At 39.0% G+C, this 24,273-nt stretch overlaps 1 protein-coding gene across 4 annotated transcripts in view; it reads left to right on the top strand.

Annotated features, from left to right (window-relative positions):
- The window catches only part of hhat (hedgehog acyltransferase), a 153,952-nt gene that overhangs the window by 16,189 nt on the left and 113,490 nt on the right, over positions 1 to 24,273 (top strand). For 2 of the 4 annotated variants that reach the window (XM_052011849.1, XM_052011848.1), the window contains exons 3-7: positions 171 to 284; positions 1,111 to 1,305; positions 6,857 to 7,072; positions 8,480 to 8,651; positions 18,943 to 19,093. In XM_052011849.1, coding sequence (XP_051867809.1) covers positions 171 to 284; positions 1,111 to 1,305; positions 6,857 to 7,072; positions 8,480 to 8,651; positions 18,943 to 19,093 — 848 coding nt within the window. The remainder of the gene's footprint in view (positions 1 to 170; positions 285 to 1,110; positions 1,306 to 6,856; positions 7,073 to 8,479; positions 8,652 to 18,942; positions 19,094 to 24,273) is intronic. The other 2 variants (XM_052011850.1, XM_052011851.1) reach the window with 2 other exon arrangements.

Genomic DNA, 24,273 nt, shown 5'->3' with positions numbered 1-24,273 from the left:
GAAAAGTATGCCTGTGCTCAGGGAAGTTGGATGGAAACAGAATCTGCCTTGTCTGTTATGTTGATCATGATTTTCATTTTGTTATTCTGACAAAGAAGCAAGTCCCTTTGGTTGTTGCATTTGTATGTATTAAGGTATTTTAGAGAACTAATCCTTGCAATGCTTTTCAGGACCCAACAGACTTTGAATGGAGCTTTTGGACAGAGTGGGTAAAGAAGTTGTTGCTATGGACTCTCCTTGGTCACGTTATCATATCACAAGTGACTAATGCCTTCTTTCCAAAGGTTTGTATTATGCAGTAAAATTGTCTTCAGTAAAGTGACAATTACTGTGTAGCCTACTGATAGGGCAGAGTGCCATCTTTCCAACAAAATAACCCACCTTTTCTAGCTTTGTACTTTGTTTCTATTAGCAGGTATGCTGTCTTCCAATGTTAAATATTTAGTGAATTTCAATGTACTATTTCAGACTGTAAAGGTTAGAAAAGCTTAAGCTCAAAGAAAATAGGTTTTGTGATATTGATTTGTTGTTAGTTACTATGAAAATATGCAGAGGCATATAGAGTATGGCAAACATATGTATAGAAGAATATTTGCTTGTTTAGCCAGATTTAACCAGTATGTTAACTGTGCTACATTTTTACCAATGGTAGAGACGCTCTTGCTCACAAGGATGGTGTGTAACAGGTTCAGAAAGGAGAAACTGAGGGACAAAATTGCATTTGGTTTTGGAATTATGAATTCCAAAATGGATGTTATTACATTGAAAAATCATATAGTTAACTACTTCTAAATACTAAATGGAGTGAAACCTCCACATACTTTTTTGTAATCCAGTTTTTAATTGCTTGTTGCTCATATTGTGAAATAATCATTTTATATAATTAATGTTCTTTTACTTTATAAACTGACAGTTCATATTCTTTTATGTTTTCAACTAATTTTCCTAAAACAACTTTGAGTCTTAGTAGTATTGCTACTAACTTTCAGCATTATTAAAATAAAACTTGCTTGCACCAAGGAACAAAAGAAGTACTGCAATGAGGAAAGCTCACATGTAATTATTTTGTTACATTTTTCCAATGGTAATATAAGAATTCTGTCTCTTCAGTTTAGGACATGGCTGCTTATGATTTATGGGATGTTAGCCTGTTTCATTACAGTTGGCTACAAAGGCTTGGCAGTAATATTGTTGCATTTGCTCATCTCCTTTGCTGTGGCCCAATTGAGAGTGCCTGCGTTGTCTTGGCTCTGCTCAGTTTTACTGCTATACAGCTTGCAGATGGATTCTCTTGGAAAAATTCAGGTAAGGATATGTAATATTGGTGTACAGTAAAACTTACAAATCTTTATTTTATACATTTTCTGAAATCAATAATAAAACTGGGGAATCATGATTTAATTACTAATGATTGCTTCACCTATTTCGCTGGTAATTTTATAACTTTTTAATCAGCAGGCATACTTTACTAATGTTAATTATAAGTATGCACATAAAACAACAAATTGCCTGGAATATCACACAGTGCATGATAGAAAACAATAAGATGAAGTGGAACGGGTGATTGACAAGTCTAGCTAACTGAATGTACTCCATGCTGTTAAGTGGGTAATCACAATGCTTCATGATAACATTCATTAAAAAAGATGAAGAAGAGGAATAGACTATTCTGTCCCTTGGACTTGCTCCGCCATTCAATAAGATCTTTGTCTTGAACATATTAAGAGACTGAACCTTCACAATCCACTTGTAGAATTCCAAAGATTTATTGCCTTTTGGGTGAATAAGTTCATGTGCATCTCTATCATGAATGGTTGGCCCCTTATTTGAGGTTGTGAACCCTATGCCAGCTAGCGGAAATATCATTGCTGCATCTACCCCATCGAGCCTCATAAAAAAAAATTGTATTTTAGTGAGATCTTCGCTCATTCTCATAGGTCAAACCACCTATCTCAGGAGAGATCTGGTTCCCCTCATTTGTCCATCCTTTAATGTGAGGATATCCATGGAGACCAGATATGTGTACAATGTTCCAGATGCAGTTTGACCAGGGGCCTATATAACTATGAGAAGACATCTTTACTCTTGTACTCAACATACTTGGCAGTAAAGACAAGCATAACTTTTGCCTGCCTTAACTGTCAGTGATTTGTGTCGAAGGACATCCAGATCCCTCTGAATACTAACAGCTTTCAATTTCTTTTCGCCACTTTGGTTTTAAAGTGTGTTTAATTTTTTTTTAATCTATATTTTGGTTCCAGCCAAATTCCTGACAAATCTTTTAAACATCATTTAATAATTGTGAAATTACTTATTTAAAAATAAGATGCTTTTGTTTCTAAGTATTTTTCTTGAAAAAATTAGGCACTTTGACAATCTGGCAGGTGATACAATTTGTTTGTCTTATTCAGAAAGATAGTTGTCATTCATCTGGCTGGGTGATTCTTTAATAATTTACCTTTCTGCTTATAGATAGATAGTATTTTTATATGGTAAATTTCATTCTGTATTTGCTGTCATAGAATAAGAAACCCCTGTCTTAAGCCCTAGAGTATACCTTCAGCTGTGCATCCAAGTTTGCTGACATTGTAAACTAAGCTGTGAAATGTCTGCAAAGTGTTGAGGTGATTGGGAAAGTGGTGGCAGATGGATCATAAAGCAGCCAAAATTAAATTATCTATTACAGTAAAAAGAATGGTCCAATAGAATATTTTTTGGAAGGTGAGAGACAAGTAAATATTTGTGTTTAATTGGATTACAGGGATCATAATCATTTCATGGGAAATGAATATGCAAATACATCAAGTGATTGGGAAGACAAGTAGTATGTTGGCCTTCATTGCAAGGGGCTTGGAATATAAACCATAAGGAAATTATGTTCCACTGTATAGGGTTTTGTTGAGTCCATAGCTAAGTATTGTGCATAGTTTTTTCTCTCCTTGACCAAGTAAGAATATGGAGCGGAGTGGGGTGGGTGCAGGGAGAGTGTGAACCAAAAGTTCTTCAGACTGATTCCTGGGATTCCATGCTGCGGTGTGAGAGCAGGTTGAGTTGAATGAGTCTGTTTTCTGCAATTTAGGCTAAACAAAAAATAGGAATCCCATTGAAGCATAAAACTCTTGGCAGGATAAGTTAGTAACAAGCCTTTTTCTCTGGGTGGAGAATCTAGAATTATGTGTCATTAGCTCACTGTAAGGGGTCAGCTGCTGAGTACTATTTGGCTACTGAGAAAATCAAGGGATGTGGCTAGAATGGGTAAGTAGAATGGATATAAAATTTCAGCTATGAACTTATTGAATGAAGGACCAAGCTCAGCGCGCAATATGGACCACTGCTTCTTTTATGTGCTTGTATTTTATATGAGCAGTAATTTACAATATATTTGTGAATGGAACTTTGAAGAATCCAGAGAGTTTATAAATGCATTCCCAATTTGTATATTTGCATTATCTTAATCAGTGCAAACTTATACCGGTTATATAGCATAATAGCTGGGACAAATTATTTAAAAATGCTTTTATACCATCTTTTCTATTAGATATTTGCTTGTATTCAGAATTAGAAGTGGACCCCTAGTGATGTGGCTTTCACAACTTTTACAGGATGTCTGCAGTTCCTTTTCCTGCATTTTATGTCTTTATATTGAACTTTGGGAATATTTTGTTCTGGGTGTTTACAAAAACACTTGCATTAATAGAAGAATTACTTGAACTTCCATTTCCGGTTTGCATAAATTTGGGGTAGCTGTTTTTGGGTCTGGGTCTCACTAGAATATTGTGGCTAATTCTTTTAAGGAAAATTCACAAACAATGTTCCTGCTGAATAAGGTAAATGTTTAAACTCCACTTCATGTGCAACAATATCTTTTCATATAGTTTAAAAACAGAAAAAGAAAACAATTGAAAACTAATTGCCTCATTCTTGCAAGACATCTCTGATTTTATAAATTCTACTCTTGCTGCTCAGGAATGTGTCCTTTGGTTTCCCTCAAAACCATGTGGGTCCTCACAAATCTTCACACAGTGAAGGACCTAGCAGATTACTTTTACTTCTAATTCTGACCATTGTTTGTCATATATAATGTGAAACTTGGTTCTCGTAGTGAGCACATTGTCCAATATTATACATGTAATAATAAATTGTATTGGCCATTATGTATAATTGCTTACTCATTCCATAAGTAGGGAGTCACTTATTGTACAGTCTTCCTATTGATCAGAAGTTTTTCAAAAGACTGGTTGCATAAGCTTCAATGGACTGACAAGTAAGGTAAACTTTTCCTCCTGAGAGTTTTATGATTGAAGCAAAGAACATATGCATGAAATACAAATGGACATTGATTGAGATGAAGGGCAGGGAATGGTAGTTAGCTTTGCTATTTCTAAAAATAGAATCTGGAGGCAAATTGCTGACTAACTGTAACTGGCTGTAATTGAGGAAGAAATTTGCTACATTTGAGAGGAGAACAAAGACAAATGTGCTCATTAGTGCTGCTCACACATTTTGCAGAGCTCACAAAGTGTAATGTAATTCTCAGCAGGGACCTGCTACACTTCCTGAGAGTTACCATTTCAAGCATGATACCAAAGTTGCATGGAAATTGCAAATGGAGGTGGTGGATGTGGAACAGAAAACAGTAACTGAAGCTTCCAGCCCAAGAAAACCCTCTCTGCTCTAGGAGATTTCTCTCAGTGTTTGCAGCCAGGGATGTATAGTCTTCAAAAATCGTATGTGTTTGTTTGTACTAACCTAGTCACTGTGCACTGCCGCAGTGCTTTTTTCTGTGACCAGAAACCATACAGACACTAAATGAAGCAACATTTTTTCTGTTGTACACTGCTGGATTGATATTGGGTGAAATACTCATTTGGGTGCTATGTGTTGCAGCTGAAGCATGTCAGCCTGTGAAACTCCATATCTTTTTTTGGGTGATAGCTACTTTCTAGAGAAAGTGATGAAGATATTGCCCCCAGCTCCTTTATGACTTCTTGTCTTTAATATCCAAAGCACTCAACATGTCTATAACCCAGAAAAGAATGCACATGTATTGCAGCAACGAAGAACAAAAGAATTTCTTGGCTGCAGAGAGAAGCAAAAATGCTAATCCGGTAAAAACAGCCAATGCGTAAGATAAAATGCAGCAAGTGGAATTGGAAATGCAAACAAGCACAAATCTCCTGAGGCAAAATATGGCATGCGTTTCAGCGGTTTGTATAAGCTTTTAAAATGGACAAGCAGCATATAGTAGTCTCATGCCTGCAGGCAGCAATTCTATTGTCATAATCAATTCATTGGCCTCATTTTCATCCTAAAAGTTGTTAGTCAGGGAACTGAACATGCACAGCTCCATCTCCCACTGTTAGGCTTTCAGCTGTTGATAGACCCTTGGAAAATGGGAGTAATTGAATCACAGAGAGTTCTTTATAAAGTTATCTTCATGAATGAATGTTGTAAATTCAGATTCCAACTTGAATAAATGCTTGAGGTTTAAATGGAGCATTTATCAATTTTTTTTTCATTCTTGTTGAGACCACCAGATGGAGGTAGATTTCATCACGGAGAATGGACTGCTGGACCGCTAATGAAATTAAAATTTTTCCCTAATTAAATATTGGAGCAATTTGGGAAAACTAATGAAAGCACATGGTAACAAAGTTGTAATAATTGGAAAGACATTGTAATTATGGAAAAGTTCTATTACTTACAGTATAAATGAGTAATTTTTTTGGAAACATCTGAGCTTACGGTTCTGGATAATATTGACATTTCAAGCAGGTGAGGTTAGTTTCTTATTCAGGATTCAGCAGTCTATATGTTATCTTAACTTTTACAGAATCCAGCGCAGAGCCAGCAGAACAATAAGAAGTTCACCTTGATATGTATGAGCAACTTGTTTTCATATTGGTTGGCTGATTTTGGAAGATCTGATACAATGGCCTACAAATTCTATCATTCAGAGCAATGATTTTCTGCGCTATGTTGTGGTTTTATTAGGAACCCCATCACTTGCTGCAGTGTCATGGGTGTCACCAGTTTGCTTCCAAGACCTTGGTGGCACACCAATGCACAGAGGCACTGGGCATGTTTAGTGCCATCCAATAGTACTCGACATGTGTTTGAACACTAGTTGCCATTCCTACAGGACCTTGCCTTCAAAGGCACACAAGCCTCATCAATGCAATTTATAGAGATCCTTGAAAATTAACACATTTTCTTCATATTTCCATTCTCCAAGCTGACCATCCCTTTCACTATTTAGTTATTCATGTTCTATGCAGCAGAAATCCAACCAATTCTTTAAGAAAGAGTTTAGTTAAAGCTACCATGATCGTTCTGAACATTTAAGTTTGTATCTTCTTTTACCTTTATTCCCAGCTGGCCCTGGTTTAACTATCAGGATTATCTTTAAGAGAGGAAAGTGGAGTTTTGTTGGAAGCTCACATTGGATGCATGGGTTTCCAATGGAGGAAACTACACGAGGATTGTACTGAGTAGCCTATACGTGGCTGAGATAAATATTGAGGTGAATCCTGCTGGGCCAGGGTCAGTGGTTCTGATGAGAATTGCTGGTATTCAGCTGATGGAACTGCAGTGAGTCTTGGACTTCCATGTGTATGCTGCTGAATGCCTGGAATCCAGTTATAAAGACCAGTAACTGGCAGTTAGATTTCAGATACTGTTATAATTTTGTTGCTGTATTGGTATTCGTAATACAACAATTTGTGTATTTTTTCAGTTACTTCATTGTAACTTCATCCTATTCAAAATTTCATTAACTTTCCAGATTGTGAAAAGGACTGTTTTTTTTTAATTTTTATGTTCTTGACAGCTAACTGATTCTTGCTTTTTGATTTAGAAACACTGGTATGAGACAGAAAATGAATACTTCCTGCTGTTATTCTGCTTGGCTCTTTGCAATCTGCGTTATACAAGTTTCTGTGTGGAGTATTGCTGGCACCGTGTCTGTCCTCAGAGGTGTTGTATGTCCTTCTGTTGGCTGCTGGCTTATGTTTTCTACTATCCTATATTTCACAATGGACCTATCATATGCTATGATGACTTTAATAATCAGGTGAGTTCACCCATTCACACATTTTTGGAAGCAAAACATTTGCTTTAAAATGTAAAGCTGGGAACTCGTGATCAAATATTGTTTTCTTTTGGATTTTATAAAGCTACAACAGTGCTTTCAACTGGACCAAAGGGTCCATGTTCATGTTAGCCAGATTTTAGTAATTAGGTTGTACAATATTGATCAAACATTTTGTGTTAAATAGCTCATTTGGGATACTGATTGTTAAATTGCCTATGTAACAATAGTTACTGGACTTGAAATGCTTTACGTAAAGGTAGTTTATATTCGTGGAGAGAAAGGAAATTGTATTTGATTGGGAACATTTACCATGGCTGACAATGCTTCTACAATTTTAGACTTTTTTTTATTCATTAGCTTTCTATCTTTACTTTTGAAACTCCCTGGCTCTTTAAGCAACTGTAGGCTTTTAAATGCTTCTGCCAAACTTCAATTTTGTTTCCCAGTGGTAGCCCACAGGTACTTGTGAAAGGGAAATGCCATGAAAGCATAATAGAAACATCAAGTGAAATGCCATACAGATAAATGTATGGAATTCTGACAGTGACTGTGCCATGTTTCTGGAGAATGGAAGGAAATCCAGCTTAGGACCTCCTATATCAAGCTGCTTACTATAATACAGTTTTATCTTCTCTGTCAAAGATACCATCATAAAATGATACTCATGTGATTCACTCTGAAAGGCATCTGGGCAATTTTATATACTTCTGTCTGAAGATGGAAGATTATTCAAATAGAGCAGAAGACCTCAATACCTTATAGTGAAGAAATTGAGTATTATCTATGATTTCAAGATGGGCTGGCAGTCACTAAATTGCCTTCATTTGTCTAAAGGAATCGCTGACTTCTACAGTGCTCACTATTCGGTGGAGTGTTTTATTATTTTTCTCTCTAGTTTGTATGCATAAAATCAAATCAGAATTTGGGCACTCCACAGTACTGTGACAAAACTTGACAATCAAATTAACTGATGGTTTAAGATCTATGATAATATATAAGTAGACTTTCCAAATATGCAGCTATGAAATCAGTGACATAATGCTGGCTAATAAGTATAGGAGGCACACTGGAAGTTGGCCTAGTAATAGGACAAAGCAGTTGGGAAATTATTAAAAATTGTTCGATGCTAGAATAGTTTTTCTGGTTGCCACAGTTTTATAATGAATGTTGTCGGAATAAAGGAATTACAATATATTGTGAAACATCTGAAACAATCGATGAACACATTTCTGTAAAAATGTTGGCACTTTGCATATAAGGCGTCTGTTGTGCAGGTTAGAGAAAAATGTTGATTTCCAAAGCAAAACAATTGACGTGATTATTCATTTTTCTCTGCTCGTTTGTGGAATCATTTGTCTTTTCTCTTTTTTATTTTTCATATGGCAGATGCGGAGAACAGAGACATCTGTTCCAAAAACAGATCTAGTTTGTTTGTTACTGGGTGCAGTGCGCATTTTCTTCTGGTGGTGGCTCACTGAGTCCATGCTTCACTTCATGTACATTCACGCCATTCAGCATCAAGAAACAATATTGGAATCTGCCTCTTATTGGACATTAGGTCAGTGCAATACTTCTATTTAATGAAAAGGGGAGCAAATCTTATTAGCAAAGGTATTACATTTTACAAGATTTGTAATCCTGAACAATGGGTCTATCTTTTCACATCATATTGTGAGTATCTAGTTGTTTGAAAGTAAATGCTTCAATGTGATTCTTAACCAGTGATTTCTGAATTGCAAATACATGAACTGACAAGAGGATGCTCCAGTGGAATTGTTAAATTCAAAAATTGACAACAGCATTAATTTAGCAACTTTGTAGTGAAACATCCCAAAATGCTTCATGGCACCATAATTGGACAAGAATGAGTGAGTCAAAGCTGGAGACATTGGGAGTGGGTGACTAAAGAGGATATATTTTTAAGTTAATTGTCATGTTTTTAATTGCATGAAGCAGAAAAAAATACTACCTAAATCTGACAGGAAAAAACAAAGTGACTGGTATCAAGTTAGATCTGCAATTTTGACATGGTTATTTCTGTGGTTTACGAGGAATGCAAATGCATTTTTTTTTCATTTATAACTGTTGTTCAAATATCACTACATTTCAGCATGAAATGAACTGAGCCAGTCCAAAAAAGATGGTAAGAACTGACAAATGTAGCCTATTCACATTTTTTATGACCTCCTGAATGAATCACTTGATTTACTTGCCCTACCTCATCACCTGAATAGAGGTGCACCTCCTATATATGTGGAATAAAATGTAATGAATTTGAAGGCACATGTTGTACTAAATGCTGATGCCCAGTCCAACAAAATAGGATGCAGTGTGCATAATGTTCCTTCTATAATGCAGGCAAAAATTAAACTAAAGGCAGGAGTGCAGTAAAATCTGCTTATTAAGTGAGGGCATTGCAAGTTTCCTTATCTGAAAGATGATTGTTGGTAGAATTTGCAACATTAAGCAACAACTAGTGGAGTGAGAGATATGTACAATTAGCTTGATTCAAATGCTCTTTTAATTTTGGGTTCGTCAGAAAGTTTTGAGACATTTTTGGTTTTATGATAAAACAACTCCCAAGTCTATCAGTACAACAGTACTAAATTCAGGGTTTACATAGGTAACCAAGTATAAATTATCTAATGGAGGATCATGATACTGATGTGAACAATAGTCAACAGGTTGGATAATCAACATTTATGAGTTTAATAAGATGAATAATAGTTGAGGCTGGTTTAGTTCAAGAAATTCATTACTTTGATGGTTACTTCTTGAAAATAAAAAAAAGTTGTTCATGTGCTCTTCTGGGTGAGTTTTGTTTATACTAGAGAATCCTTATACCATTAAGACATCTCTTCCGGCATCAAGCACCTACTGTATAGGACAGGCAATCCATAGGCAGATGCAGAGTGAAGCTCCCTTTAACCACAGGATAGCATATCTCAGTCACAATCTTGGAGGAGCTGTCTACTATACCAATGTAGCAGTGCTTTTGGTTTGAAATTTCTCTCACCGTGTGCTGGCTTCATGGAGTTGTCAGTTAATTACAAGTTGGGGACAATTTTGTGTTGTCACCCATACCCACAAGGAACTGAATTCAGGCTGCATAAATTCATATTACAAGTAGTCATCTATACTAAATGGAAATAAGTGGAATTAAGATGTATTTTAACCTTGTCATTTTGGGTTTTATTTAAATCCAGGTCCCTGAGATCATTTTTTGAAACAAGGAAAGCAGGGAATGAATTACATAATTAAGTCATGCAAATAATGGTGATTTCTTGAAACATTGGATTACAGACAATTAAGCTGATTGAGTATCTGTGCATGACTCATTTGTTCAGTAAACCTATCAACTAGTTTTAATTTGGCATCCCTGATGGAAACAATTCTATAGTATGGAAGCAGTGAAACTTTAATTGATGATTTTGTTTTTGTTCCCATCCCCTACTGGAAAAACAAAATATATTCTTCTGACAGCACTAGGGTTGGATCCTCCATTTTGAATGTCTCTTGACCATCATGTACTTCAGACAATTGAAGTGGGTTGTTATAATGAAAGGAAAGATGCTACTAAGGAAATATGCTATCTTAGATTCTCCTCTGGCATGATTGTAATCAATTTTGAAGCCTTGTTTTATGCATCAGGAATTGTTCTCAAATCATTGTGGACTGGAATCTTTTTATTTGGTGCTGTTGGTTCTCCTAAGGGGTGCCATCTCGTACTTGCATACTGCATGTGGAAGCTTCTGTGAGAACATTGGCCAGAATAGCAGAAAGCTTAGAAGAGAAACTGGACCCGAGAGAGTGAAATAAGTGGAATTAAGGAATGGAAAGGTAAGAGGACAGAATCTGAGGATGGTGTTTTGGAAGTGAGGGAAACACTAACTTTGGTGAATATGATGGAAAACCACCTGTAACTGGGAACATAAATACAGCTACAAGATATGTTAGGAGTTGGGGAGGCCCAAAAATTGAAAAATAACAGGCCAAGGTGGATTACAAAATGGATTTGTATTCATTTTTAGTATTTTACAGCAGAATGAGTTGTGTGCAGATGAAATTTTGGCAATTTTCTGTTTGTTTTCTGGGCATCAAGAAATAAACCTAAATAAAATTACAAAAAATAGGCTTTATGAAAATACTTCAAAATATGATTAATAGTGTCATTGCACTGAACACAATGAGAACATTTTGGAGATGTTTCCAGTACCAGCAGTACTGTTGGAATCTCACAGCTTCAAGCTGGGGACTTGGCAAGTTTTGTATATGGAAACTGACTTGAAGCAATTTGAATCTTGCAACCATTGACACTGATTCATAAAATGATAAATTGTGTTAATGATTTTTCTCATCCTTTTGGTCCATTTGGCCAATTCTGTCCTGATTGCATTGATAGAACTGGTGGAAACTTGAGTCTTGTACATTTAGCTTTCAGTAGTAAGATCTTTGTACAATTATTCCGATAAGTTTCTTCAACTCGCTCTTCTATCCTGTATGAAATTGGAAGTTATCTAGGAAATGATAATTCACAAAGCATTGCATTTCAGAGCTGTTGGGTTATATTTAGAATTATAAGGATGTGGATTGCAAATTCATTAATTGTTCCAGAATATCTGAATGTCTGCAATCCTGCTTATAAAATAGTACTAAATACATGGCTATCTAAATGGTAATGAAATATTGACAAGGAAAGCTCCACAATATATCGTTGCATTTGGAAATATAACATTTTATTTTACTTTGCAGTTTAGTATTGAGTTAGAAAAATTGAAAGGTGAATGATATAAATGTATTTCAGGAAAATAATCTAATTTAAATAGGACACTTAAGCTATTTTTTGGAGACTGGAGCCATAGCAACTGCCTTTTTCCAACAATGTAAAAAAAATAATGTACATGATTTATTTATATGCATGCCTTTTTGATTTTAAAATATAAAGCTATGTTGCACTAGTGGAACAGAATGCTGAAGGATTAAAGGGAACTGCTGTAAAGTTTAAAAGTTGAAAGTGCAGTGCTTCTGGAATTAGCATTTAGAGAGCATTCGTGGGAATGATTAGTGCTAGTTGAATCAGCTCCAGAAGGGGTCAATATGTGCTGTCATTGGAAAGGTGACAATGACATAGTGTGCTCTTGATGGCTGAATGAACATGAGCAACATGGCCATGTCAGGCAAACTGTCTGGATGTCTTGGGCAAACTGGTAACTTTTGAATGTTTCTTTTTGTTTTGTTTGCATTTTGAATGCTATAATGGATCAGCATTTTATGGGGAAGTGCTAAGCAGGGACCAATGTACTCTAGCCCATGTAATAGAAAGTGTTGAGTATTTCCTGAACAAGCTACACATTGGCCCAGACTGTGTTGGCATGTTCTACCAGCAATTGTTACTAGTGGTCACCCCTTGCCTGATCTTCCCTGTCCTGGATGTGGATTGCTTGCTTTGCTGCCTGAACATCTTGGAAATCCTTAGTAAGGCTTCTAATGACACACTGGATAAATCCTGCCCTGAAAGTTTTTGATGGCTCGTAAAGCCCATACCCAGCTTTGCCAGCTGCCAAAGCTAACAGTCAGAAGATGTAGACTATTAAAAATGATGATATGAATTTATTTTTGCTGTGAAAGTATTGGAAGCATAGTGAACTGGTGAGGAGGGCATTAATAGACTTCAGGAAGATGGAGACAGGCTGATAGAGAAGTTGCACAATAGTTGAAACATAATGCAGGAGGAGGATGAGAGGAGACATGATAGAGGTATATAAAATATTGAGAGGAATAGATAGAGTAGACAGTCAGCACCTCCTTCCCAGGGCACCAATGCTCAAGACAAGAGGGCATGGCTTTAAGGTTGTGGGTGGGAGGTTCAGGGGAGATGTCAGGGGGAGGTTTTTCACCCAGAGAGTGGTTGGTGCATGGAATGCACTGCCTGGGGTGGTGGTGGAGGCAGATACATTGGACAGGTTCAAGAGCTTGTTGGATAGGCATATGGAGGAATGTGAGATAGAGGAATATGCGGGAGGAAAGGGTTAGATAGTGTGAGGGTGATTTGATAGACGGCACAAGGTGGTGGGCCGAAGGGCCTGTTTTGTGCTGTATGGTTCTATGGTTTACATTTTGGCAGGACGAAAGAGGACAATATAAACTGGAGGGCACAATCCAAAATTTTACATGCACAGAGGCATCTGGGGTATATGTGTATTAATTAAAAATGGCAGGGCAGGATAATTGTGAAAGCAATTTAAAAAAATGAAGTATGGGACTCTGGGCTTTATAAACATAGGCATAGATTGCAAGGACAAGAATGTTATGAATGACTTCTAGTTTATTCGTAACTGAAATATTGTGCCTAATTTTAGGCACTGCACTTTAGCAAAGAAAGAGAAGAGATATTACCAGAATGATTCCAGGGATGGGAGACCTTGGTTATGTAGATGGACTTGAATCGCGAGGATTGCTTTTGGAACAGATGAGATTGGAAGGGTATTTAAAATTACATAGGTTCTCCTCAAAATAGGCAGAGAAAAACTATTCTCATTGGTGAAAGGGTCAAGACCCAGAGGACATAGAATGAAGGTGACTGACAGAAGAACCAAAAGTAACACGAGGGAAAGTTTTTCTGCAGAAAATGGTTAGAATCTAGAATGCACTATCAGGGGTAGAATTGGAGGCAGATTCAATCGAGATATTCAAGAGCGAACTGGACAAGTACGTAAAAGGGGGAAAAGTTGTAGAGCTATTGGGAAAGAGTGGGGCAGTGGGATTAGCTTGATTGCTCTTTTATCAAGCTGGCATGTATTTGATGGGACCAATGGCCTTCTGTGCTGTACTTCCTGCAATTCTGTGAAATAATCAACAAAAATATTCTGGAAGTTCTTTTAACTTATTGAAAACATTAAACAAACCACAAAATTAAAGGATCTTCCTTTATGTCCTGCACCCTCTTAACCCCATTGAAATCAGTTAGGTCATGGATCCTGAACCAAGTCTAGATTGATGCATGATCGGAGAGCAGATTTTCCCCTGGTAAACACTGAGGAATCAAGCAAGAATGAGCTCTGCAGTTGTAATTCATGGGGAGTTAAAGTATTTGGAAAGTTGATATTTGCTGGCAAAATCTAGGCCATTGGCATAATTTATTACGTAAAAATTGTTTGCTGTTTGCACGTTTCTTGCTCCAGACTTAAATTTTAAATACGTTCTGCTCTAACCTGGTTAAGCACGTACATGAGTTGCCTTAGGCTAACATCATTTAAGATATACAGCTTTGTTTGTGTCTTACCTAATCTTCAACTGGATATGTTTCCAAGAGTATCATGTTGATCATTGGGAGGTAGAGAAAAGAAAGACTTTCAACTTTATAATACTTTTCATAACCTAAGGACATCTGCAAAATGCATTTCAGAAAATTAAATGCTTTTGAACTGCAGTCATTGAAATCAGTTGCTTAAATATGCAGATAGGAATGTAATGACTTCAACAGACCCTGAGTGCAGTTCTAATTGCAAGCTGAATAGTGATGATGTTGGGCTTTCACAGCACGTAAAGACAACTGGAACAGAATTCAGGACGTGAAGAGTTTGTTGAAGGTTGGGTAGTGTAAGAGTTTTGCTTTATACCTTTAGGGTTCTGGTATTAACCATGTGCACTGTGGGTAGTTCTTCCTTAAACCTATTCTATCAGTCTGAACCCATTAGGGTAGGGTAAAACTAATCTCGAGTTGCAGAGCAGTGCAACTCCGATTTATTACTCTTTTAAAGTTTATTAAAATTCAGTGACCACAACAACTAATACAATATAAAGCACTACAAATTTTCCAAGAAATTATAAAATACTAGAGAATGCAATGATATAGCCTCTTTACTCTTAGCAATCTTGCGTGGTTTCAACTTTTAAATGTAACTATAACTTCAACGTGTGTATTTCTCTTTAACTCTGAGTGCAACTCGTCCTGGTGATGACAGTGAGGAGCTGGTTTCCATCTGTAGAAGCGATCAGTCCCTTGCTAATTGACCTCAAGGATTTCTTCCAAAATCATGTTCATGAAAATTAACCACTCCCTCCTTCTCAATTGTCGCATTTATATCCAAATAAGCCCATGTGTCCATGAATCATTTGATTTAATTGATCCTTGTTGTCAGTTTCACAAAGTCGTTGTGTGAATGAAGAAGATCTGAGTTTATTAGTACCTCACTCTCGTCTGTTGGTGGTGAAAATTCTTGAACAGTCATGTCAAAGAAACTCTGCAGAGAAAAAATGGGTAAACTGTGTTATTGTTTTCATCTTGTTTGTGAATGACTCCTTTTATAGATTCTTCAGTTATAAAATTAGCAATTGGTTTATTATTGTACTGAGATACAGTGGAAAAACTTTGTTTTGAATGCCATCCATTCAGATCATTCTAAAACATAGTATATTGAGGTAGTATAAAAGGAAAAGCAATAACAGAATGCAGACAATTATGTTACTGTTACAGAGAAAGTGCAATGCAGGTAGACAAATAAGGTGAAAGGGCCATGATGAGGTAGACTGAGAGATCAAGACTTCACCTTTATTGTACAAGAGGTCCATTCAAGAGTCTTATAACAGCAGGATAGAAGCTGTCCTTGATCCTGGTGGTACATGTTTACAAGTTTTTTTGTATCTTCTGCCCAATGGAGGGGGTTGGAGGGGGAAGAAGGGAGAATGACAGGATTGAGAGGGGTCTTTGATTATGTTGGCTGCTTTCCCGAGGCATCAGGAAGCGCACCTATCCCCTGCCTACATGTACTCCTCCCCCTCCCCCCACTTTATTCTGGCTTCTGCCCTCTTCCTTTCCAGTCCTGATGAAGGGTCTCGGCCCGAAACGGCGACTGTATATTTCCTTCCATGGATGCTGCCTGACCTGCTGAGTTCCTCCAGCACTTTTTGTGTCCTGCTCCACATTCCAGCATCTGTAGAATTTCTTGTGTCTCTGTTAATGGAGGGGAGGCTGGTTTTCATGATGGACTGAGCTGTATCCCCAACTCTCTGCAATTTCTTGCAATCTTGGGCAGAACAGTTGCCATACCAAGCTGTTATGCATCCAGATCAGATGCTTTCTATGGTGCATCTATAAAAATCGATGACAGTCAACAGGGACATGCTGAATTTCCCTAGCCTTCTGAGGAAGCAGAGGCGCTGGTGTGCTTTCTTGGCTGTAGTGTCTACGTGGTTGGAGCAGGACAAGCTATTGGTGATATTTACACCGAGGAACTTGAAGCTCTCGACCATTTCCACCTCAGTGATACATACAAGGGCCTGTACTCTGCCCCGCTTCCTGAAGTCAATGACTAGTTAGAGTCATAGAGCAATACAGCACGTATCCAGGCCCTTCGGCCCAACCAGTCCATGTCAACCATGGTTCCCACCCAGCTAGTCCCAATTTCCTGCATTCAGCCCATGTCCCTCTGAGCCCTGCCTATCCATGTATCTAAGTGTTTATTAAATGATATTATTGTACCTGCCTCAACCACTTCCTCCGGCAGCTCATTCTATATAGTCACCACTCTCTGCATGGGGAAAAGTTGCCTCTCAGGTCCCTTTCAAATCTTTCTCCTCTCACCCTAAACCTATGCCCCCAAGTTCTGGACTCCCCTACCATGCAGAAAAGACTGCTACCATCCACCTTATCTATGCTTCTCAGCGTTTTAAACACTTCTGTAAAGTCATCCCTCAGTCTCCTACATTCTAAGGAATAAAGACCTAGCTTGGCCAAGTTCAGCCTATAATTCAGACCCTCTAGTCCTGGCAATATCTGCTGCCACAAAACAATGAATTTTACGTCATATGTCAGTGATAATAAATCTGATTCTGATTTTGATCATCCTTGTAAATCTTCTCTGCACTCTTTCTAGTTACCACATCTTTCCTACAACAGGATGACCAAAACTGTACTCAATAGTCCAAGTGTGGCCTCACCAATGACTTGTATAACTGCAACTTAATGTCCCAACTCCTATACTCAGTGCTCTGACTCATGAGGCCCAGCATGCTAAATGCCTTTTTTACCTCCATCTGTCTGTGCCGCCACTTTCAATGAACTATGCACTTGTACTCTTAGGTACCTCTGTTCCATTATACTCCCTAGTGCCCTACCATTCATAATATAAGTCCTTTGCTGGTTTGACTTTCCAAAATGCATTACCTATTGAAATCCATTTGCCACTCCTCGGCCCACTTCCCTAACTGATCAAGATCTTCCTGTAATCCATGATAACCTTCATCTCAATAACACCTCCCTAATTTTGTGTCATCTGCAAACATTCTGATCAAGCTTGTGCATTTGCATTCAAATCATTTAAATAAATAACAAAATAACAAGGATCCCAGCACTGACCCCTGCAGCACACCACTGCTCATCAGTCTCCATTCTGAGTAACGACCTTCAACCACCACCCTCTGCTCCCTACCTCCAAGCCAATTTTGAATCTACTTAACTAGCTCTCCCTGGACCTAACCTTCCAGAGGAGCCTAACATGTGGGGCCTCGTCGAAGGCCTTGCTAAAGTTCAAATATACAACATCCACTACCCTACCCTCATCTACCTTTTTGGTTACCTCTTCAAAAATCTCTAAAAGATTCACTAGGCACAATGTTCCATGCACTAAGCCATGCTAACTCCTAATCAGACTCTGTCTATTCCAAATGCTGGTAGGTCTTGTCCCTCGGAATTCACTCCAATAATTTCCCCACTACTGATGCTGGGCTGACCGGCCTGTATTCCAGTCCTTGTAACCTTTGTTAAACAACAGCAACATCAGCCACCTTCCAGTCTTTGGGACCTTCACCAGTGGCTAACGATGAAGTGAATATCTCTGCAAGGGCCTGTGCAATTTCTTCACTAGCCTCCCACGAAGTCTGAGAATGCATTCAATCAAGGCCTGGGGATTTATCCACCTTAACGCACTGTAAGGCTGCAAATACCTCCTCCCTGGTAATGTGAATGTTCTCCAAAACATCTCCACTTGTTTCCCTTATCTCTTGAGCAACCGCGATTATCTCTAAGGGGACCTACTCTCTCCCTAGCTACCCTTTTAATATATCTTTAGAACCTCTTGGGATTTTCCTTAACCTTACCTCCCAGATTCATCTCATACCCTCTCTTTGCCCTCCTGATTTCCCTCTTAAGTGTATTCAATCTTTTTATAGTCATCAAAGGATTCACTCATCCCCGACTTCCTAAACCCAATGTATGCTTCCTTATTTTTCTTGACCAGAGCCTCAATATCTCTTATCACCAAGGTTCCTTAAAACTGCCAGGCTTAGCCTTCACCCTAACAGGATATTCTGCCCCTGAGCTCTTGTATCATACTCTTAAAAGCCTCCCACTTGCTATTTGTTCCTTTCCCTTCAAACAGGATCACCCAGTTGACCTCTGCCAGATCCTGCTTAATTCCCCCCACATTAGCCCTGCTGCAGTTTAGGACCCCAACCTGTCGACTTGATCTATCCTTTTCCATCACTATCTTAAAACTAATAGAATTATGTTCACTAGAGCCAAAGTGCTTCCTAATTGCCACTTCAGTTTCTTTTCCTGCTTGTTCCCTATGAGGAGGTCCAGTTCTTTTGTTTGACATTGAGGGAAAGTTTGTTGTCTTGACACCATGCTGCAAGGCTCTTTCCTGTAAAGCTTATCCAAAATTCTGCTCTCTCCATTGATTCTAATATGCTCTGTGACCAAATGTTGCTTGATAACATTACACTGAAATCCCTCGAGATATTTTGCTTTGTTAAAGGTGCCATATAAATACAATATTGCATTTGCCTAGTTGGATTTTGAGAAATGAACAGATGAAAGAAAAATAATTTGTATATATTTTCTTTTCAAGGTGGCCTTGGGTTTGCTCATACACTATTCTTCTATCTGAAATATCTTCTACTTTATGGCATTCCATCAATTATCATGTGTCTGGATGGTATCAAACCACCAAGATTGCCAAGATGTACCAGCAGCTTGTACAGTTTTACAGGAACATGGAGGTAAATTGTTTTTTTTTGTTGAAAGTGAAGGTTAAAAATAAAATGGGTTTCCTTGTAGGGGCAGGTGTCTCATAGAACAGTACAGCACAATTCAGGCCCTTCGGCCCACAATGTTGAGCCGACCTTTAAACCTCGCCTAAGACTATCTAACCCCTTCCTCCCACATATCCCTCTATTTTAAATTACTCCATATGCCTATCTAGTAATCTCTGTAAATAAGTGAACATTCAGAAATTAGAAGTCGGCCTGACATTATTTTTGACGTTATGATTCCTATCAGATTCCATTTTGTTCAGCCCTTTGCCTCTTCCACCTATCACCTCCCAGCTTCTCACATCATTCCCACTCCCCCCACCCCCCACCTACCTACCTTCCCCCCTCGCCTGGATTCACCTATCACCCGCTAGTTCGTTCTCCTCCTCCTCCTCGTCCTCCTCCTCCTCGTCCTCCTCCTCCCCCCGCACCCTTTTATTCTGGCTTCTGTCCTCTTTCTTTCCAGTCCTGATGAAGGGCCTCTGAACAGTCGACTGTCCAATTCCCTGCATAGATGCTGCCTGACCTGCTGAGTTCCTCCAGCATTTTCTGTGTGTTGCTCCAGATTTCCAGCATCTACAGTTCCTCTTGTGTCGTTATTTTTTTCCTTCCAACTGAATAGCGTCATAGAGTAAAATAGCACGGAAATAGGCCTTTCAGCCCAACTCGTCCATGCTGATCAAGGTGCTCATCTAAACTAATCTCATTTGCCTTTGTTTAGCCCGGATTCCTCTAAACCCTTCCTATCAATATACTTATTCCAAGTGTCTTTTAAATGTCGTTATTGTACTCGCCTCAACTACTTTCTCTGGCAGCATGTTCCTTGTCTGCACCACCCTCTGCGTGAAGAAGTCGCCCCTCTGGTCCCTTTTTAAATCGGTCCCCTCAAACCTATGCATTCTAGTTTTTGGTTCCCTTTCCCTGGGAAAATATGTGCATTCACCCCAACTACGCCCCTTGTGATTTTGTACACCTCTATAAGGTCACCCCTCAGTCTCCTACGTTCCAAGGAATAAAGTCCTTGCCTGCCCAACCTCTCCCTCTCACTCAGGCCTTGAGTCCTGGCAACCTTCTTGAAATCTTCTTTGCGTTCTTTCCAACTTAATGTCTTTCCTATCATAAGGAAACAGGGATCGTTGAAACTGGTTTCCATTTCTTTTTCCAGATTCCAAGGAAAAGGGCAGTCTCTTAGAGTCATTCAAAAACTATTCAAATAAATTGAAATGATAAATAGAACATATTAAAAGATGAGCAAATTAGTATAAACATTACAGTAAAGTAACAATAAGTAAAGTAACAATAAGTAAAGCACTTACCAGCACTTAGCTTTCCCCACAAGGTTGGCAGCCCAATTCAAAGAATAGGATCCATATTCATTCCTTCCTGACTTAAAACTGCAGCCCTCAAAGTCTCTTGCAGATGATCTTTCATCATCTAAGAACCTTGTTCATGAGTTTCAATGAGTTGTTTGACAACTGGCCATCATAAAAAGTGACATTTTGTCCCACCGCCTTGCATCCAAATATGTGATTTTTTTTTTCCCCTTGTGATGGGCATGGGAAAGTAATGAGAAATAAAATTCTGGTTGTGCCTTCGCAGGTTATGACAGGGATCTGTTCCTGTGAACTGTTTGTAACCTGAACAGTTTGCAAGTTGGAAATGTAGCCACAAACAGTGTTCCCACACGGCAGGCAATGCCTGCAGCCTCACAGCAGCCAGCAAATCCATCCCACTGGTCTCCCAGCACTTGTTTGTGTTTATGGGCTGTACATAAGTCGGGCTTTCATAAATTGGGAGGGGGGGACCTGTATCTCCAATTGTACCTCCAAATTTGGAGTAAATTAGAGCTCAGTTTTTGTGCTGGATTGATAGAAACCGATGAAGTGGTGATTGTTTTTGAGTGACAATCATGACCCCTGACTGTAGATGGGGAATGCTGTTTTCTTAAGCTGATGAATATTGCATGCAATGTGTTCTGTTGTCTTTGAATTTTCTATTTCCTTGGATACAGTTTGTGTTTTTCTTCCAGATTACACACATTTCCTATTTCATATATACACAGAATATTGCAGAAATGTCATTTTCTTTTCTACTACATGGAACATAGAACAGGACAGCACAGCAACAGGCCTTTGGCCCATGATGTCTATGCTGAACGTGATGCAAAATTTAACTAAATTGCTTCTGTCTGCACATGATCAGTATCCCTCCATTCCCTGCTTATTCATGTGTCTGTCTAAAAGCATCTTAAATGACACTATCATGCCTGCTTCCACCACTACCCCTTGTTCCAGGCACCTACCACTCTGTGTTTAAAAAAAACTTGCTCCGCACATCTCCTTCAAACTTTCCCCCTCTTGCCTTAAATGCCTGCCCTCCAGTATTTGACATTTCTATCCTGGGAGAAAGATTTTGACTGTCTACACTATCTATGCTTCTCATAATTTTACAAATCTCTATCAGGTCTCCCCTCAGCCTCCAGTGCTCCAGAGAAATCAACTGAAGTGTGTCCAGCCTCTCCTTTATAGCACGTGCCTGCTAATCCAGGCAGCATCGTCTTCTGCACCCTCTCTGTACCCTCTCTACACCCTCTCCAAAGTCTCCACATCCTTCTTATAATGGGGTGACTAGAATTGAATGTGATACTCCAGAGGCAGCCTAACCAGAGTTTAATAAAGCTGCAATCATAACTTCCTGATTCTTGAACTTAAAGGAGACATCAGATTAACAGATTGTTAGTTCACCGTCCTCTCTCTCTCTCTCTGCCCCCCCCTTTCTTAAAAAAGGTGGGGGACACACTTATTATTCTCCAATCTGCAGGAACCATTTTGCAAGATAATAGCGAGAGCATCCACTCTTGTTATAACTAATCTCTTTCAAAACTCTGAATGTATAGCATCAAGCCCTTGGGAATCAATGGAATTTTGGAAGATGATGGTGTCTATCCTAAGAGCTGATGCTGATCTTATAATGTATGTTTCCATGCTTGTGAGCAGCAAATTGTAATGTTATGGGTCAGGTTGCTATTTGGTGAATGTCCATTTAAGGAACCTGGACAGTAGAGTAGTAGTGTGTGTGTGTGTGTGTGGTGTCATCAAGACAGCAAGAAGATAACAACGTGCTGACTGTTTCGCTCAGTGAGTCAGAGGAGAGAGAGAGAGAGACACTGACTGCTGGTCTCTGTAGCAATGGATGAAGAACAATAGCTGTGTCTGTTACTACAATCCATGTATGGATTTTGTGGAGCAAACAAGTGGAGTCCACTTTGTTGTTAACCTGTAGTGGGAAACAGGTATTTGTGTGGGCGGCCACGTATCGAATGCCTTCGGGGTGGCAGATACTTTGGAACAAAGCAAAGGAGATCATCAGTGATTGAGGTGTCATATGGGTTCCATCGTGGAACATGTGGATTTCGTAATCTCTCTCTACATTCTCTCTACGTTTTCTCTTCAGTCAACGGTGGTTTTGCAAAAGCCTTTGCTCATGTTTCACCTGATGACCTGCTGAACTGAACTATTCCTAGACTTGGAGTTTGGGAATTTGCCACACACACACTTTGAGTTTAACTTTGGGGATTATGTTTGATATCTAATGTTTTTACTTTTCTTATTATTACAAGTAGTTATTAATAAAATAGTTTTTAACACTTGTACATAGCTCGGTGTGTTTCTATTGTTGCTGGTACATAACAGTAATTTCAACATAATTTATTGATGGGAATGAAGGCATTGCTTAAAAAGAACAATTTGTTCAATGATCAATTCAGATTGGTTTGATTTAATTTAATCTCAACCTTTTTTTAATTGACTTCTTTTGAAAGAAAGCATTGTTCATTCCATCAACGAGGAGCGATTAATCTTCCATTGATATCACAATGGGTCCCCACCTGCACCATGCTAGTCTAATGTCAATTGCCTACAGTCAAAGGCGATCTCCTGATGATCACTCCTCATCCGACACAGGTGGGCTGTGAACAGCTTGCCGCAGCTGCGAGCCATTTGAGTCCATCAAACAGTGCTCAGCACAGAATGTACTTCAGATACTGCGGGACAGGGACATGATGGATTCTGTGGGCTTGTTCCTGGTGCAAACGGTCCAAACCAAATGGCAGAACGCCTCATCTGACCATCAAGCATGAAGACCTTATTCAGCTGGAGGTGAGACGTGCCCTCCCAGTCGGAGCTTTCCTCTACAGGCAATGTATAACCCCTTGGGACGGCTGCGGTAGGGAAGAAACTGTCACCCACCTCTTTCCAGACTGTGGATTTGCTAAGGGGGTGTGGAGAGGAATGCAAGGGTCAGTGTCCTGGTTCATCCCCAGCAGTTGCGTGACAGAGGACTCTGATCTATGGGCTGTTCCTGGGGACTCACACCGAGACAGACATCAAGTGCTGCTGGAAGGCTATCAACTCAGTGAAGGACGCCCTTTGGTATGCCTGAAACTCATTGGTCTTCCAGCACAGCAAGATGTCTGTAAGGGAATGCTGCCGACTGGCAAATTGCAGGCTGTAGGAGTACGTGCTGAGAGATGCACTGAAGCTTGGGGCAGCCAATGCTAAGGTTCTGTGGGGAAGGATCACAGGTTCCTTCCACTACCGCACATGGAGGGGTAGAGTTGAGTGAGGGAGCCCCTCGAACAATGAAAGGGGTATCACCTCAGAGTCACATAAGTGGCAATGGTGCTATGTTTGTGTTTTTCTTTCTCTTTGAAGTTTTACACTACTGAATGTAACAACCTTGAATGTTAAAGATTTTTGTATTTCGTACCGTGCTCTTCCTTTATTCATTATATATATATATATATATATATATATAAAGTTTATTTTTGGGGAAAAATAACTTAAAGGGAGATCTTGATTGCTTGTTCATTGTACAATTGCAGCTGTAGCTCTCTGCTGAAAATACAAGTACTTTTCAGAGTGCTGTGCTCTCCATTCAAGTGGTTGGTAGCCTTCTGTGTAACCAGAAGATCAGCAGTGTTTTGCTTCTTCAAAGTGTTTCTTTTTGGTCACAACTTCAGAGGAAGCTGTATAAGTAGAATCCTCTAACTGCCAAAGCAGAGTGAGTGCACGTGTTCACATGAAAGGACTCATGCAAATTTGATCATTCCTACCTAATGCTATGAATGTGAAACTAATTCATTTTAA

The sequence above is a fragment of the Pristis pectinata genome, chromosome 3 (assembly GCF_009764475.1).
Source record: "Pristis pectinata isolate sPriPec2 chromosome 3, sPriPec2.1.pri, whole genome shotgun sequence".
Taxonomy (NCBI): Eukaryota; Metazoa; Chordata; class Chondrichthyes; order Rhinopristiformes; family Pristidae; genus Pristis; species Pristis pectinata.
Note: the sequence above shows the minus strand (reverse complement) of the source record. Positions and strands in the feature narration are given on the sequence as shown.